This window comes from Nerophis lumbriciformis, linkage group LG31 (genome assembly GCF_033978685.3).
Source record: "Nerophis lumbriciformis linkage group LG31, RoL_Nlum_v2.1, whole genome shotgun sequence".
In the NCBI taxonomy this organism is placed as follows: Eukaryota; Metazoa; Chordata; class Actinopteri; order Syngnathiformes; family Syngnathidae; genus Nerophis; species Nerophis lumbriciformis.
In genome coordinates this window covers 1573321-1585959 of record NC_084578.2, presented here as the reverse complement: position 1 = coordinate 1585959, position 12639 = coordinate 1573321, and the positions used below count along the sequence as shown (strand labels likewise).

At 43.0% G+C, this 12639-nt stretch overlaps 1 protein-coding gene across 1 annotated transcript; it reads right to left on the bottom strand.

Moving 5' to 3' along the window:
• Positions 1 to 3975: 3975 nt before the first annotated feature.
• LOC133574281 (probable ribonuclease ZC3H12C) lies at positions 3976 to 8480 on the bottom strand. The gene is made up of 5 exons (XM_061926400.2): positions 7858 to 8480; positions 7492 to 7631; positions 7196 to 7430; positions 6804 to 6910; positions 3976 to 6728 (listed from the first exon to the last, which is right to left on the bottom strand). The coding sequence occupies exons 1-5, from the start codon at positions 8478 to 8480 to the stop codon at positions 5326 to 5328; spliced, it is 2508 nt and encodes an 835-aa protein (XP_061782384.1). The 3' UTR covers positions 3976 to 5325.
• Positions 8481 to 12639: the final 4159 nt, after the last annotated feature.

The following is a 12639-nucleotide window of genomic DNA, read 5'->3' as shown; positions in this document are numbered from 1 at the left end:
ATTTTTCTTGACTGACGGCCATATACGCATATATATATATATATATATTTTTAAAACAAGCAAATACACTGAGAAGGTATTTTATTGTTTGTGCTACGGCGCCATCTTTTGGACGAGTCCATAGCGTTTCTACTCGTACGGATAACTTCATTCATCGGCCCAAGCAAAGTTTGTAAGTTTTTCAATATAACTAAAACTATTCTTACTTATTAAACCATCCCGCGTGTGATGTCTTGTCAGGGTGTTTTCATGCATATTTGTACGTGCTATCGTAATGTCATCAAGCTAGCGTCGTTAGCATCGGCTAATATGCTAACAGGTTAACGGGTGTCTGTGTTAGTATTATTAACTTACAACGGGATTCTTCTTGTATTGTTTCACTTTCGCAAATCCCTCAGTAAATTCACCAAAACGTCACCGTGGAGTTATTGGGTCTGTTTAGCTGATTGGCGGGTCCATGATTATGACTTCTGTTTTGTTCGATCGGCCGTTTTACTGCCATGTTACAGACAATTAAGGTATGTAAATAAACATTTACAGAATATTTCTGTGTAAATAAGTCATTTCACAAGGTATATATCTGCGGCTTATAGTCCGGTGCGGCTAATATACGGGATACAAATTCCTTCTGAAATTTAGTGGGTGCGGCTTACATACCAGTATGCTTTGTAGTCTGGAAAATACGGTAATATTCCATTAAATGGGGGGAAAAAAACTGTTATTTTTTGGACTAACAGATGCTACATGGCTTCGTTTCGAAACAATTAAGGTATGTAAATAAACATTTACAGAATATCTCTTTGTAAATAAGTCATTTCACAAGGTATATATATGCGGCTTATAGTCCGGTGCGGCTAATATACGGGATAAAAATTCCTTCTGAAATTTTAGTGGGTCCGGCTTACATACCAGTATGCTTTGTAGTCTGGAAAATACGGTAATATTCCACTAAATGGGGGAAAGAAAAAAAAAATGTTATTTTGTAGACTAATAGATACTACATAGCTTCGTTTGGAAACAATTAAGGTATGTAAATAAACATTTACAGAATATTTCTGTGTAAATAAGTCATTTCGCAAGGTATATATCTGTGACTTATAGTCCGGTGTGGCTAATATATGGGATAAAAATTCCTTCTGAAATTTAGTGGGTGCGGCTTACATACCAGTATGCTTTGTAGTCTGGAAAATACGGTAATATTCCACTAAATGGGGAAAAAACCAAACATGTTATTTTGTAGACTAACAGATACTACATAGCTTCGTTTGGAAACAATTAAGGTATGTAAATAAACATTTACAGAATATTTCTGTGTAAATAAGTCATTTCGCAAGGTATATATCTGCGACTTATAGTCCGGTGTGGCTAATATACGGGATAAAAATTCCTTCTGAAATTTAGTGGGTGCGGCTTACATACCAGTATGCTTTGTAGTCTGGAAAATATGGTAATATTCCATTAAATGGGGGGAAAAAACAGTTATTTTTTGGACTAACAGATACTACGTGGCTTCGTTTCGAAACAATTAAGGTATGTAAATAAACATTTACAGAATATCTCTATGTAAATAAGTCATTTCACAAGGTATATATATGCGGCTTATAGTCCGGTGCGGCTAATATATGGGATAAAAATTCCTTCTGAAATTTAGTGGGTGCGGCTTACATACCAGTATGCTTTGTAGTCTGGAAAATACGGTAATATTCTACTAAATGGGAAAAAAAAAAAAAAAGGTTATTTTGTAGACTAACAGATACTACATAGCTTCGTTTCAAAACAATTAAGGTATGTAAATAAACATTTACAGAATATTTCTGTGTAAATAAGTCATTTCGCAAGGTTTATATCTGCGACTTATAGTCCGGTGTGGCTAATATACGGGATAAAAATTCCTTCTGAAATTTAGTGGGTGCGACTTACATACCAGTATGCTTTGTAGTCTGGAAAATATGGTAATATTCCAGTAAATGGGAAAAAAACAAACATGTTATTTTGTAGACTAACAGATGCTACATGGCTTCGTTTGGAAACAATTAAGGTATGTAAATAAACATTTACAGAATATTTCTGTGTAAATAAGTCATTTCACAAGGTATATATCTGCGGCTTATAGTCCGGTGCGGCTAATAAATGGGATAAAAATTCCTTCTGAAATTTAGTGGGTGCGGCTTACATACCAGTATGCTTTGTAGTCTGGAAAATACGGTAATATTCTACTAAATGGGAAAAAAAAAAAAAAGAAGTTATTTTGTAGACTAACAGATGCTACATGGCTTGTTTGGAAACAATTAAGGTATGTAAATAAACATGTACAGAATATTTCTGTGTAAATAAGTCATTTCACAAGGTATATATCTGCGGCTTATAGTCCGGTGCGGCTAATATACGGGATACAAATTCCTTCTGAAATTTAGTGGGTGCGGCTTACATACCAGTATGCTTTGTAGTCTGGAAAATACGGTAATATTCCAGTAAATGGGGAAAAAACCAAACATGTTATTTTGTAGACTAACAGATGCTACATGGCTTTGTTTGGAAACAATTAAGGTATGTAAATAAACATTTACAGAATATTTCTGTGTAAATAAGTCATTTCACAAGGTATATATCTGCGGCTTATAGTCCGGTGCGGCTAATATATGGGATAAAAATTCCTTCTGAAATTTAGCGGGTGTGGCTTACATACCAGTATGCTGTGTAGTCTGGAAAATACGGTAATATTCCACTAAATGGGGGGGGAACTGTTATTTTGTAGACTAACAGATACTACATAGCTTCGTTTGGAAACAATTAAGGTATGTAAATAAACATTTACAGAATATTTCTGTGTAAATAAGTCATTTCACAAGGTATATATATCTGCGGCTTATAGTCCGGTGTGGCTAATATACGGGATAAAAATTCCTTCTGAAATTTAGTGGGTGCGGCTTACATACCAGTATGCTTTGTAGTCTGGAAAATACGGTAATATTCCAGTAAATGGGGAAAAAAAAAAAAACATGTTATTTTGTAGACTAACAGATGCTACATGGCTTTGTTTGGAAACAATTAAGGTATGTAAATAAACATTTACAGAATATTTCTGTGTAAATAAGTCATTTCACAAGGTATATATCTGCGGCTTATAGTCCGGTGTGGCTAATAAATGGGATAAAAATTCCTTCTGAAATTTAATGGGTGCGACTTACATACCAGTATGCTTTGTAGTCTGGAAAATACGGTAATATTCCACTAAATGGAAAAAAAAAAAACTGTTATTTTGTAGACTAACAGATACTACATAGCTTCGTTTGGAAACAATTAAGGTATGTAAATAAACATTTACAGAATATCTCTATGTAAATAAGTAATTTCACAAGGTATATATCTGCGGCTTATAGTCCGATGCGACTAATATATGGAAAACTGTTTTTTTCTAAAAATGTAGTGGTTGTGGCTTATATAGCGGTGCGCTTTATGGTCCGGAAAATAGGGTATGTTGTACCGTATATCTGATCTTTTTCCACTGAAAAATGAAAGCATTAGGGCTCCTCACACTTTAGCGACCGTTAAAGGTCCCAAAAGGGTCTCAGTCATTAAAGTGTTAAAAAATAAGCAATATATATTATTATTATTATTATTTCCTTCCACACTTAAATATTTATGGATCAACTTCAGATTCATCTATTGACATCATTTTTTATTTTTCTCAATATTTTATGCCCTTTTCTTGGCCCAAGGAAAACCTTGCAAAAGCACAACATTTGCAATATTTCCCCTAAAACATTTGAAGTCGTGGCCTCCCTAAATAGGTCAACAAACTCCAAACAGACTAAAAGTGTTAAAAATGAAAAAAAAAAATCATATATTGTGTTTAACTTTCAACACTTAAATCTGTAGGTCAGTGGTGGTCACACCTTTTCCTCCAAGTAGCACCTAAGAAAAAAAGGTGTCTCTCCAAATCGCACCATAATGTGCAACATAGCAACACAGTAGCGTACTAGGCCTAAGTATGCATTAAACACAAGGCAGTTTTTGTTGGGTTTTTTTACCAGTATATTTAGTATTTTTGGCCACACAGTTTGAACAGTAACACTGTGTTTGAATATAAGAATTCTTTGGCGTGCCACTAGATGGAGCCTGCGAGTCACTATATCCACTTCAGATCTTTCCAAAGTTGTTATTTTTTGAGCAATGACTGTTTTAAAGTAAAAATAGTGTTTTTTTTTAAATAGGCCTTTAAAAATTATTAATTTAATATTTAAAAAATACATTCTGAACTGAGGTTTATTTTTTTATTTTTTTTTGTTGGACTATCTTTTTTTTTTTTTTTATATTATTTACATTTGTTTAAAATGTATGTGTTCATGTTCAACTTAAAAGCTTTTAAAAGATGCAAAATAACCCTCATCACTGAACTATGATGTCATTAAACAAACGATGATGCAAGTCCCGGGAAATGACGTTCGAAGTCGGGAGTTTTTTCTTTTGGCACCGACTGTCTTCACTTCCGTCTTGTTTCGGGATGAAAAAGAAGCTGGAAAAAGTCAGAGGTAGGCTTCACGCACGTCTTAAATACCCTGATATGATTGCCAAAAAGAAAAGAAAGAAAAAAACAACGGAAAAAGTGCCTAAATCATATTAATATAAATAACTTAAAATACAAGAAATAAATAGATATATCTTCAAATGCACCGTTACCCTTGAAAGCCTCGTCACCACCCCCAAACACTCCGGTCTTAAGTGCTGAACTAGCATATTTTTGGACCGGTACGTCAGTTTGGGGATGTACTTTGACAGGAAACACGCCGGTACTTGGAAGGACGCTTCCACCTTTACAAACAAAACAGACCCGGGGCCTAAAAGCAGACCAAAAAAGGGACCCGGCTGACCCCGAAAACTGATTCTTCTTTTTGGGTTCACATTGCGATTTCAAAGAGGAGTCACTTCTCTTTCTAATCCACTTCATTAGGCACTAGAGTGGCCGAGGCAAGGCACCGTCAACCTGGATCACAGTAGGAAGGGGGTTCATGTGGCACCACCGGGGCGGGTGCACTATCCGCTGTAGCCGCCAGATGGCAGTAAAGTGTTGAAACACTTCAAATGGGACAAAAAGATCAACCTCCTCTCTTCCTCTGGTGAGATCCACTCAGGAATAAGACCACATGAATCCCTTCCCTACAGTCGGGCTTCAACCGAACCAAATCCAGTTTTAATCGTGCGGAGTGTTCTCGCGTATAAGGGAGCGAGTGTGGAACCACCCGAAAGCACCTTGGAGTCTTCAGTCGGATGTTGCTCATCTGGTCTCAGGCCTTCAGACACGACCTGGATCCTTACAAAGAGCATTCAAGAACTCTCCTGTGCTTTCTCCATCAATATGGCAGCGGCAAGCTCCTGAGCGTCCGTCAGGTGAGGGTTCCGAGTCATCACCGTCCTCACCAAGTCGGCCGGGAAGATGCCGCAGAGGTTAAGAAACACCGTCTGCCTTCGGTCCTGGTACTGACCCATAAAGGAGGGCTCACGGTGCAGGATGGCGGACGGAAGGGGCGGTTTCGCCGCGATGTGCGGCAGTGAGGTATGTCTACTCCAAGGAGAAGACCAGACGTTCTCAGGAACATCAGGAAGGTTCTGGAGGGGAAACAGATCGTAACAAGGTCTTGGGGGCTGCTGGTAGTGCTGGTCCCAGTTCACTTGAGGCTGCTGCTGTTGTCGTAGCTCGGAATAGTTCCGTCTGGGAAGAAAAGCGGACCCTTCGTGCATTCTGGATTCCTGTAGCCGATCTTCTTGCCAAAGAGAACTTGTCAGATTACAGCCCAGAAGGGATCCCTGAGTGCTGGATGCTTGAAGTGGACGTAGCGTAGGACTAAAACGGTCACCTGGATGTTGGCTCAGCAACGAATGCTGAAAATGGGTGGGTAAAATGGGAGCAGCTGCAGATAGGAAGGGATGTAGTGGACTACGTGAGGGAGGTTTGTCCGCGTCAAAATCGGGTCTTCTTCTAACGGTGTGCTGGCTCAGACCCGGTGGACTACGACCAACGGGTCGGACATACTGGTTGGAGCAGCGATGAGGGGTGTGAGGAAGGCAGTGTTGGCGGTGGTGATGGTGGCATGTAGACCTGTCGTCGAACACAGGGTCAGGAGAGAAGATTTCACAGCTGACATTGCAGTCACTCCTGCAGTCAGAGGGAAGATACCGTGCTCGAAGATCAGCTGGGAAGATGCGCTCTGGACTCTCTGGAGCAGGGAGTCTGAGGATAGAAGAGGTCTTCACCAGGGAGCTGCAGCCCAACACTGGAGACTCGGATCGATAGTAACGTTCAGTAGTTCTCGGCCTTGTGGATCCACTGAATCCACCATCAGACCCTAGATGGTATTCCCGTCTATCCAGGTTGCCTGAGAAAGAAGGCTTCCCTTCCAAGGGTTGCCCAAAGATGCTTCTACTACAGCTCGTGCTTCCCCTGCATGCTTCTACTTTGGACTGCACTCGAAGCTGGTCGTCCAGGAGATCTGTGAGGGAAGTCCGAGGGCTGAACTGTTTCTTTAGGCTTACCCGGCAGGACTCAGACAGATCCTCTGCCTGGCCTGGCGTTAGGTTCTTGGCCATCAGGGTGTCTTCCATCTGGCCTTTAGACACCGCTGAGGATATTCTGGCGCTGGCACGGAGCTCGTCCGCTACAGAACGCTGAGGCTGGCTGCCTCGTTCAGGGTGGTAGAACTTGCACTTGTGGCCATACGTACACTTCTTGCCTAAGAAAGGAACAGATTAGTACACGTAGTACTGGATGAACAGTTCTTGACTCTACAGGAATCCATCTTTTTTACCGTAAGGACATGGCTGTTTCCTGTGTTCTGGAATAATGGGTCTCTTCCTGAGAAAGTTCTCCAAGCTGGGGCCATGGCGTCCAAGTGGGTCATCTGGGGGCATGAATCTAAATACACATTCGGTAGATCAAGAAGATTAATAAAATCATTCACCCTCCTTTGGGAGTCTTACAAGGGCATCAAATACTTTAGCACATCAGACCATCAGAATGTAAACGATTAGGTGACCAATTTGGAATTCAACCTAAAGGAAAACCAGTTGGTCCCTCTCAGTGGATTTTCTGACTTATTTGGCTTTTGGTCGTGTTCACCCTCTTACAGGTTGTTCAGACCAAGATGTGTTCAGGTTCTGAGGGACTGCTGTGGTTCTTTTCTTGCGTTGGGCTGCTTACTTGTCATTGACAAAGGAGTACATTAGCAGCCGCTCGTCGATGAACTTCTTCCACTCCGGTTTCTCGTTGGCCAGATCGCGATAGTTGTCATTGGACACGATGATGCCGTCGGACTCGTAGGCCAGCTTGACGATGAAGCGGTCATCGTAACAGACCACCCGGCGTCCTTGCACGCGGCGAGACGGCGTGAAGACCAGGATCTTGTCCTTTTCCAGTTGCCGTAGGACTTCCTGGTCTGTGAAAATAGTTTGGATAAATCTCTTGACATTTGTCTGAAAGATCCGTGTGTGGGTTACCTGTGATGAGAGCGTCCGGACGCGATTGCTCCTTCCTCCAGGCGGGGACAAAAACGGTGATGTCATGGTGACCTTGCTCCAGAAACCAATCAACAGCCAGTTGGATGCCTTGACAGGAGAAGACTTCCTTATTCCCATGACTGAAAGAGAAGAAGGGACATGCTCACATGCTAGTCTTCAACTCTGATAAGAAACTAACGCCTGACTGAGCCCACTAGGAGTCTTGCAGGCCTAAGATTTTTAAAAGAGACTTAAGACGTCTGCTGAACACCTCAACAAATACTCAAAAATCAGGGACTTTTAAAGTCCTGTTCTGTTTTATATGATGAACTTGGTTCATTTTCAAGTAAACTCTACATTTCTTACCTCATTGCCACGTTGCTCCCGTCCACCACAACGGGCCGAAGGTTGTCTTTGTCCTCCAGTAGTTTGGAGGAGCACAGCAGCCTGAAGGAGTCCGTTGAAGATGAGGAGTACATCAGGGAGGAAGAAGGAGCCTGTGTACCTCCACCTCCAGGCGGCTCCACATCAGCTTTGGTCCCCAGTTTGACCAGTTCTCCCAGGATATCGTTGATGAGTGCTGCCGGGCCCAGTTTGTGCAGCACCAGCAGCACCAGTTCTTCAGAGTAGCCCAGCTTCAGAGCAAAATCCACTTTGCTGCGACAGTCAGTGGCGGCCTGAATATTAGGGGATATTTGCACCAATTGGTTTGGTACCGGGTCCAGCCCGGCGGGGGAGTCACTGTTCGGGGCCTGGATGCGTTCATCTTCACTGTCCCCGCCCTCCTCGGAGAAGCTGCTGCTGAAGCTAACGCTGCTGCTATCCAGACTGCTGGTGCTGTCGCTGAGGGCGCCGGAGTCCACAGTTGCGACATTCCCGTCATCTTTTGCGGCACCCAAACCTTCTGGCCGCTCAGCGCCTTCCACGTGGAGGTAGTCCAGATCCAGCCCCGGGCCTGTCCCATCCTCCGGATGGTCCCTCAGGCCCATGAAGCTGTCTCACTCATCCAGACCTACGCCCTCTCGGACCTCCAGGGCACCTGAGGCACCTTACGGGTTGTCAATCGGAAGATTTGATTTAATCCGCTCGTTTGGTGCCTGAGTTTAACTCTCACCTAGAAGACAGAAGAAGCTCTTTATTGTCAGTGCGCAAGTACAACGACATTCCATTTTCAGCACCGTTCAAGAGTAGAAATAGTCTGTACAGGATAACAGAACAAGAACCCGGATAGGCTCATGGGCCAAGGAAAAAAACTTGATAAGCACTTATGCATATGTTACGACACAGAAACCACGAGACTTGCAACAAGAGGGGCGATGAAGGGGTGCGTGCCAGAGGTGCTATAGCTGCATCTCTTCTGCAGCCGTCCTAAGACCGTAGGGTTTGGGGCTATGTGCAAAGTGTGTCACATGACTAATCTGAGGTTCTCACGGAGGTCACCCATTGGCCAATTGACCTGATCTAGGAGGACGCGCCCAGGAAGTCGCAGGAAATGGATTCTATTATTGCTTTATTGGTGACGGAAAGTAACTACACAAAGTGTGTGTGTCACAGCAGGTTTGTGTGGCTGTTGTGAGCAGACATGAGAGGTGACCCCTTTTAAAATAAACCCCCACAAAAGCCTCCTTTCAGTCCGACCCCCGGCTTAGCGGCGTTGGACGCGTCATCTCCATCCGTCACTTCCTGCATTGTTATGCAAATTAGCTGCCAAACGAGGACGCAAACATTCCCTCATGGACTCTAAGACCGTAGTCCAGGACGGAACCTGCGAGTACTGACTATACTCATACTAGCCAACCTTGAGACCTCAGAACTTGGGAGATATTCAAAAGGCCCGCTGAGGGTGGGGTGTGTATGTATATATATATATATATATATATATATATATATATATATATATATATATATATATAAATAAAAGAAATACTTGAATTTCAGTGTTCATTTATTTACACATATACACACACATAACACTCATCTACTCATTGTTGAGTTAAGGGTTGAATTGTCCATCCTTGTTCTATTCTCTGTCTCTATTTCAGAACACACACATTATACAAATATACATTATAAAATCAATAAGAAAACGGGAGCTCTAATTTGGGAGTCTGAATTAGGATCAGAAGTTCCTATATAAACATTGCGCACTCACGTCGCCTTTTTGTATTGATTGCTGCAGCTGTGCACTGGATTCATTCACAAATACAAACTACAACTCACAAACACTTTAGAGTTAGGCTCCACCATCAGAATGTGTACTTAAACTTATAAAGATCACATGGATATTATTCAGTGAGTTGATTCACCAAAACTAACCTGTTATACAGGAGGAAAAAGCACACAGGACGTTTCAATTGTTCACAGACTGGTCGCGCTCATCAGAATGACAAGACACTTCCGGTCTGCAGGTGATAGCATTCAATTGGGAAGAAACGCCCTACTGCCCCCTACTGACCAATGTGAATACTGATAAATGTGGAATGACAGCTCCAAAAACGAATTCAAACCACAAAATAAAATAAATAAATCAACACAAAAATGTGACACATTATGGGTGGGTCACATATGCATGTACAGTAGATGGCAGTATTGTCCTGTTTAAAAGTATCACAACATTGCTGTTTACGGCAGACCAACTGCTTTACGGTAGACGAAAACTTGACTGCTGTTGTTGTGTGTTGTTACCGCGCTGGGAGGACGTTAATGAAACTGCCTAACAATAAACACACATAAGAAACCAAGAACTCGCCCTCCATCATTAGCTGTTTATATTGTGGGAAAGCGGACGTGTGAACAGGCTGTCAACACGTCACTCAGGTCCGCATGGAGCTGGAGGGGGCGTGGCCTCCAGCTCCGCCTGAATTTCGGGAGAAAATTTGTCCCGGGAGGTTTTCGGGAGAGGCGCTGAATTTCGGGAGTCTCCCGGAAAATCCGGGAGGGTTGGCAAGTATGGCATAGCCATCTTTGTCTCGGCATAAGTTACACCCTGGGGTCTCCATTTAGCCAGGTGGCCCATAATACTGGACTGTGACCGGCCTTGTGCTTCTCTGACCGTTCATTAGTGACTATATCTGTTCATTAGTGACTATATCCGTTCATTAGTGACTATATCTGTTTATTAGTGACTATATCTGTTCATTAGTGACTATATCTGTTTATTAGTGACTATATCTGTTCATTAGTGACTATATCCGTTCATTAGTGACTATATCTGTTTATTAGTGACTATATCTGTTCATTAGTGACTATATCTGTTTATTAGTGACTATATCTGTTCATTAGTGACTATATCTGTTTATTAGTGACTATATCTGTTCATTAGTGACTATATCTGTTTATTAGTGACTATATCCGTTCATTAGTGACTATATCTGTTCATTAGTGACTATATCCGTTCATTAGTGACTATATCTGTTTATTAGTGACTATATCTGTTCATTAGTGACTATATCTGTTCATTAGTGACTATATCTGTTCATTAGTGACTATATCTGTTTATTAGTGACTATATCTGTTTATTAGTGACTATATCCGTTCATTAGTGACTATATCTGTTCATTAGTGACTATATCCGTTCATTAGTGACTATATCTGTTTATTAGTGACTATATCTGTTCATTAGTGACTATATCTGTTCATTAGTGACTATATCCGTTTGGCCAGCGTCTTCAATGGAGAAGTCTGATCTACAAAATTAGCAGGCAACAAACCTCTTCCCCTTCAAGCTGTCCTGGATGAACTGAAATTCCATCCATTCATCCATCCATCTTCTTCGGCTTATCCGAGGTCGGGTCGCGGGGGCAGCAGCTTAAGCAGGGAAGCCCAGACTTCCCTCTCCCCAGCCACTTCATCCAGCTCCTCCCGGGGGACCCCGAGGCGTTCCCAGGCCAGCCGGGAGACATAGTCTTCCCAGCGTGTCCTGGATCTTCCCCGTGGCCTCCTACCGGTCGGACGTGCCCGAAACACCTTCCTAGGGAGGCGTTCGGGTGGCATCCTGACCAGATGCCCGAACCACCTCATCTGGCTCCTCTCCATGTGGAGGAGCAGCGGCTTTACTTTGAGCTCCCCCCGGATGACAGAGCTTCTCACCCTATCTCTAAGGGAGAGCCCCGCCACTCGGCGGAGGAAACTCATTTCGGCCGCTTGTACCCGTGATCTTGTCCTTTCGGTCATGACCCAAAGCTCATGACCATAGGTGAGGATGGGAACGTAGATCGACCGGTAAATCGAGAGCTTTGCCTTCCGGCTCAGCTCCTTCTTCACCACAACGGATCGATACAGCGTCCGCATTACTGAAGACGCCGCACCGATCCGCCTGTCGATCTCACGATCCACTCTTACCTCACTCGTGAACAAGACTCCCAGGTACTTGAACTCCTCCACTTGGGGCAAGATCTCCTCCCCAACCCGGAGATGGCACTCCACCCTTTTCCGGGCGAGAACCATGGACTCGGACTTGGAGGTGCTGATTCCCATCCCAGTCGCTTCACACTCGGCTGCGAACCGATCCAGTGAGAGCTGAAGATCTTGGCCAGATGAAGCCATCAGGACCACATCATCTGCAAAAAGCAGAGACCTAATCCTGCAGCCACCAAACCGGATCCCCTCAACGCCCTGACTGCGCCTAGAAATTCTGTCCATAAAAGTTATGAACAGAATGGGTGACAAAGGGCAGCCTTGGCGGAGTCCAACCCTCACTGGAAACGTGTCCGACTTACTACCGGCAATGCGGACCAAGCTCTGACCCTGATCATACAGGGAGCGGACCGCCACAATCAGACAGTCCGAAACCCCATACTCTCTGAGCACTCCCCACAGGACTTCCCTGAACTGAAATTATTTTTTCCAATCATTTTGGAACTTGCAAGCGTACTTGTTAGAATAATTGTTTCTAAATTATCACAAAAACTTTGTGTTACATGGAGGGCCCGGTGAGAAGACAAAATCTGTCTTTGAAACCTACCAAGATTAAGGCTCGTAAAACTCCACTGTATAGGGGTGGGGGGAAGCAAGATGAAGGTGTTCCATGTATGGTAATCAACAAAAAGATATTGTTCCAACCCAAGGACTTGAAAGTGAAGAGATGGCAGGATCTGCCCAATTTCCAGACGAACTCTTTTTGAACTATTTTTATGGATGTCATGACTT

Bases quoted from the DNA above. Each gene is read 5' to 3' on its own strand.
- LOC133574281 (XM_061926400.2), bottom strand. From the start codon at position 8,480: ATGGGCCTGAGGGACCATCCGGAGGATGGGACAGGCCCGGGGCTGGAT. The intron at 7,431-7,491 runs GTAACCCACACA...CTATTTTCACAG, and splicing joins TCCGGACGCTCTCATCACAG to ACCAGGAAGTCCTACGGCAA. The intron at 6,729-6,803 runs GTAAAAAAGATG...TTCCTTTCTTAG, and splicing joins GAAACAGCCATGTCCTTACG to GCAAGAAGTGTACGTATGGC.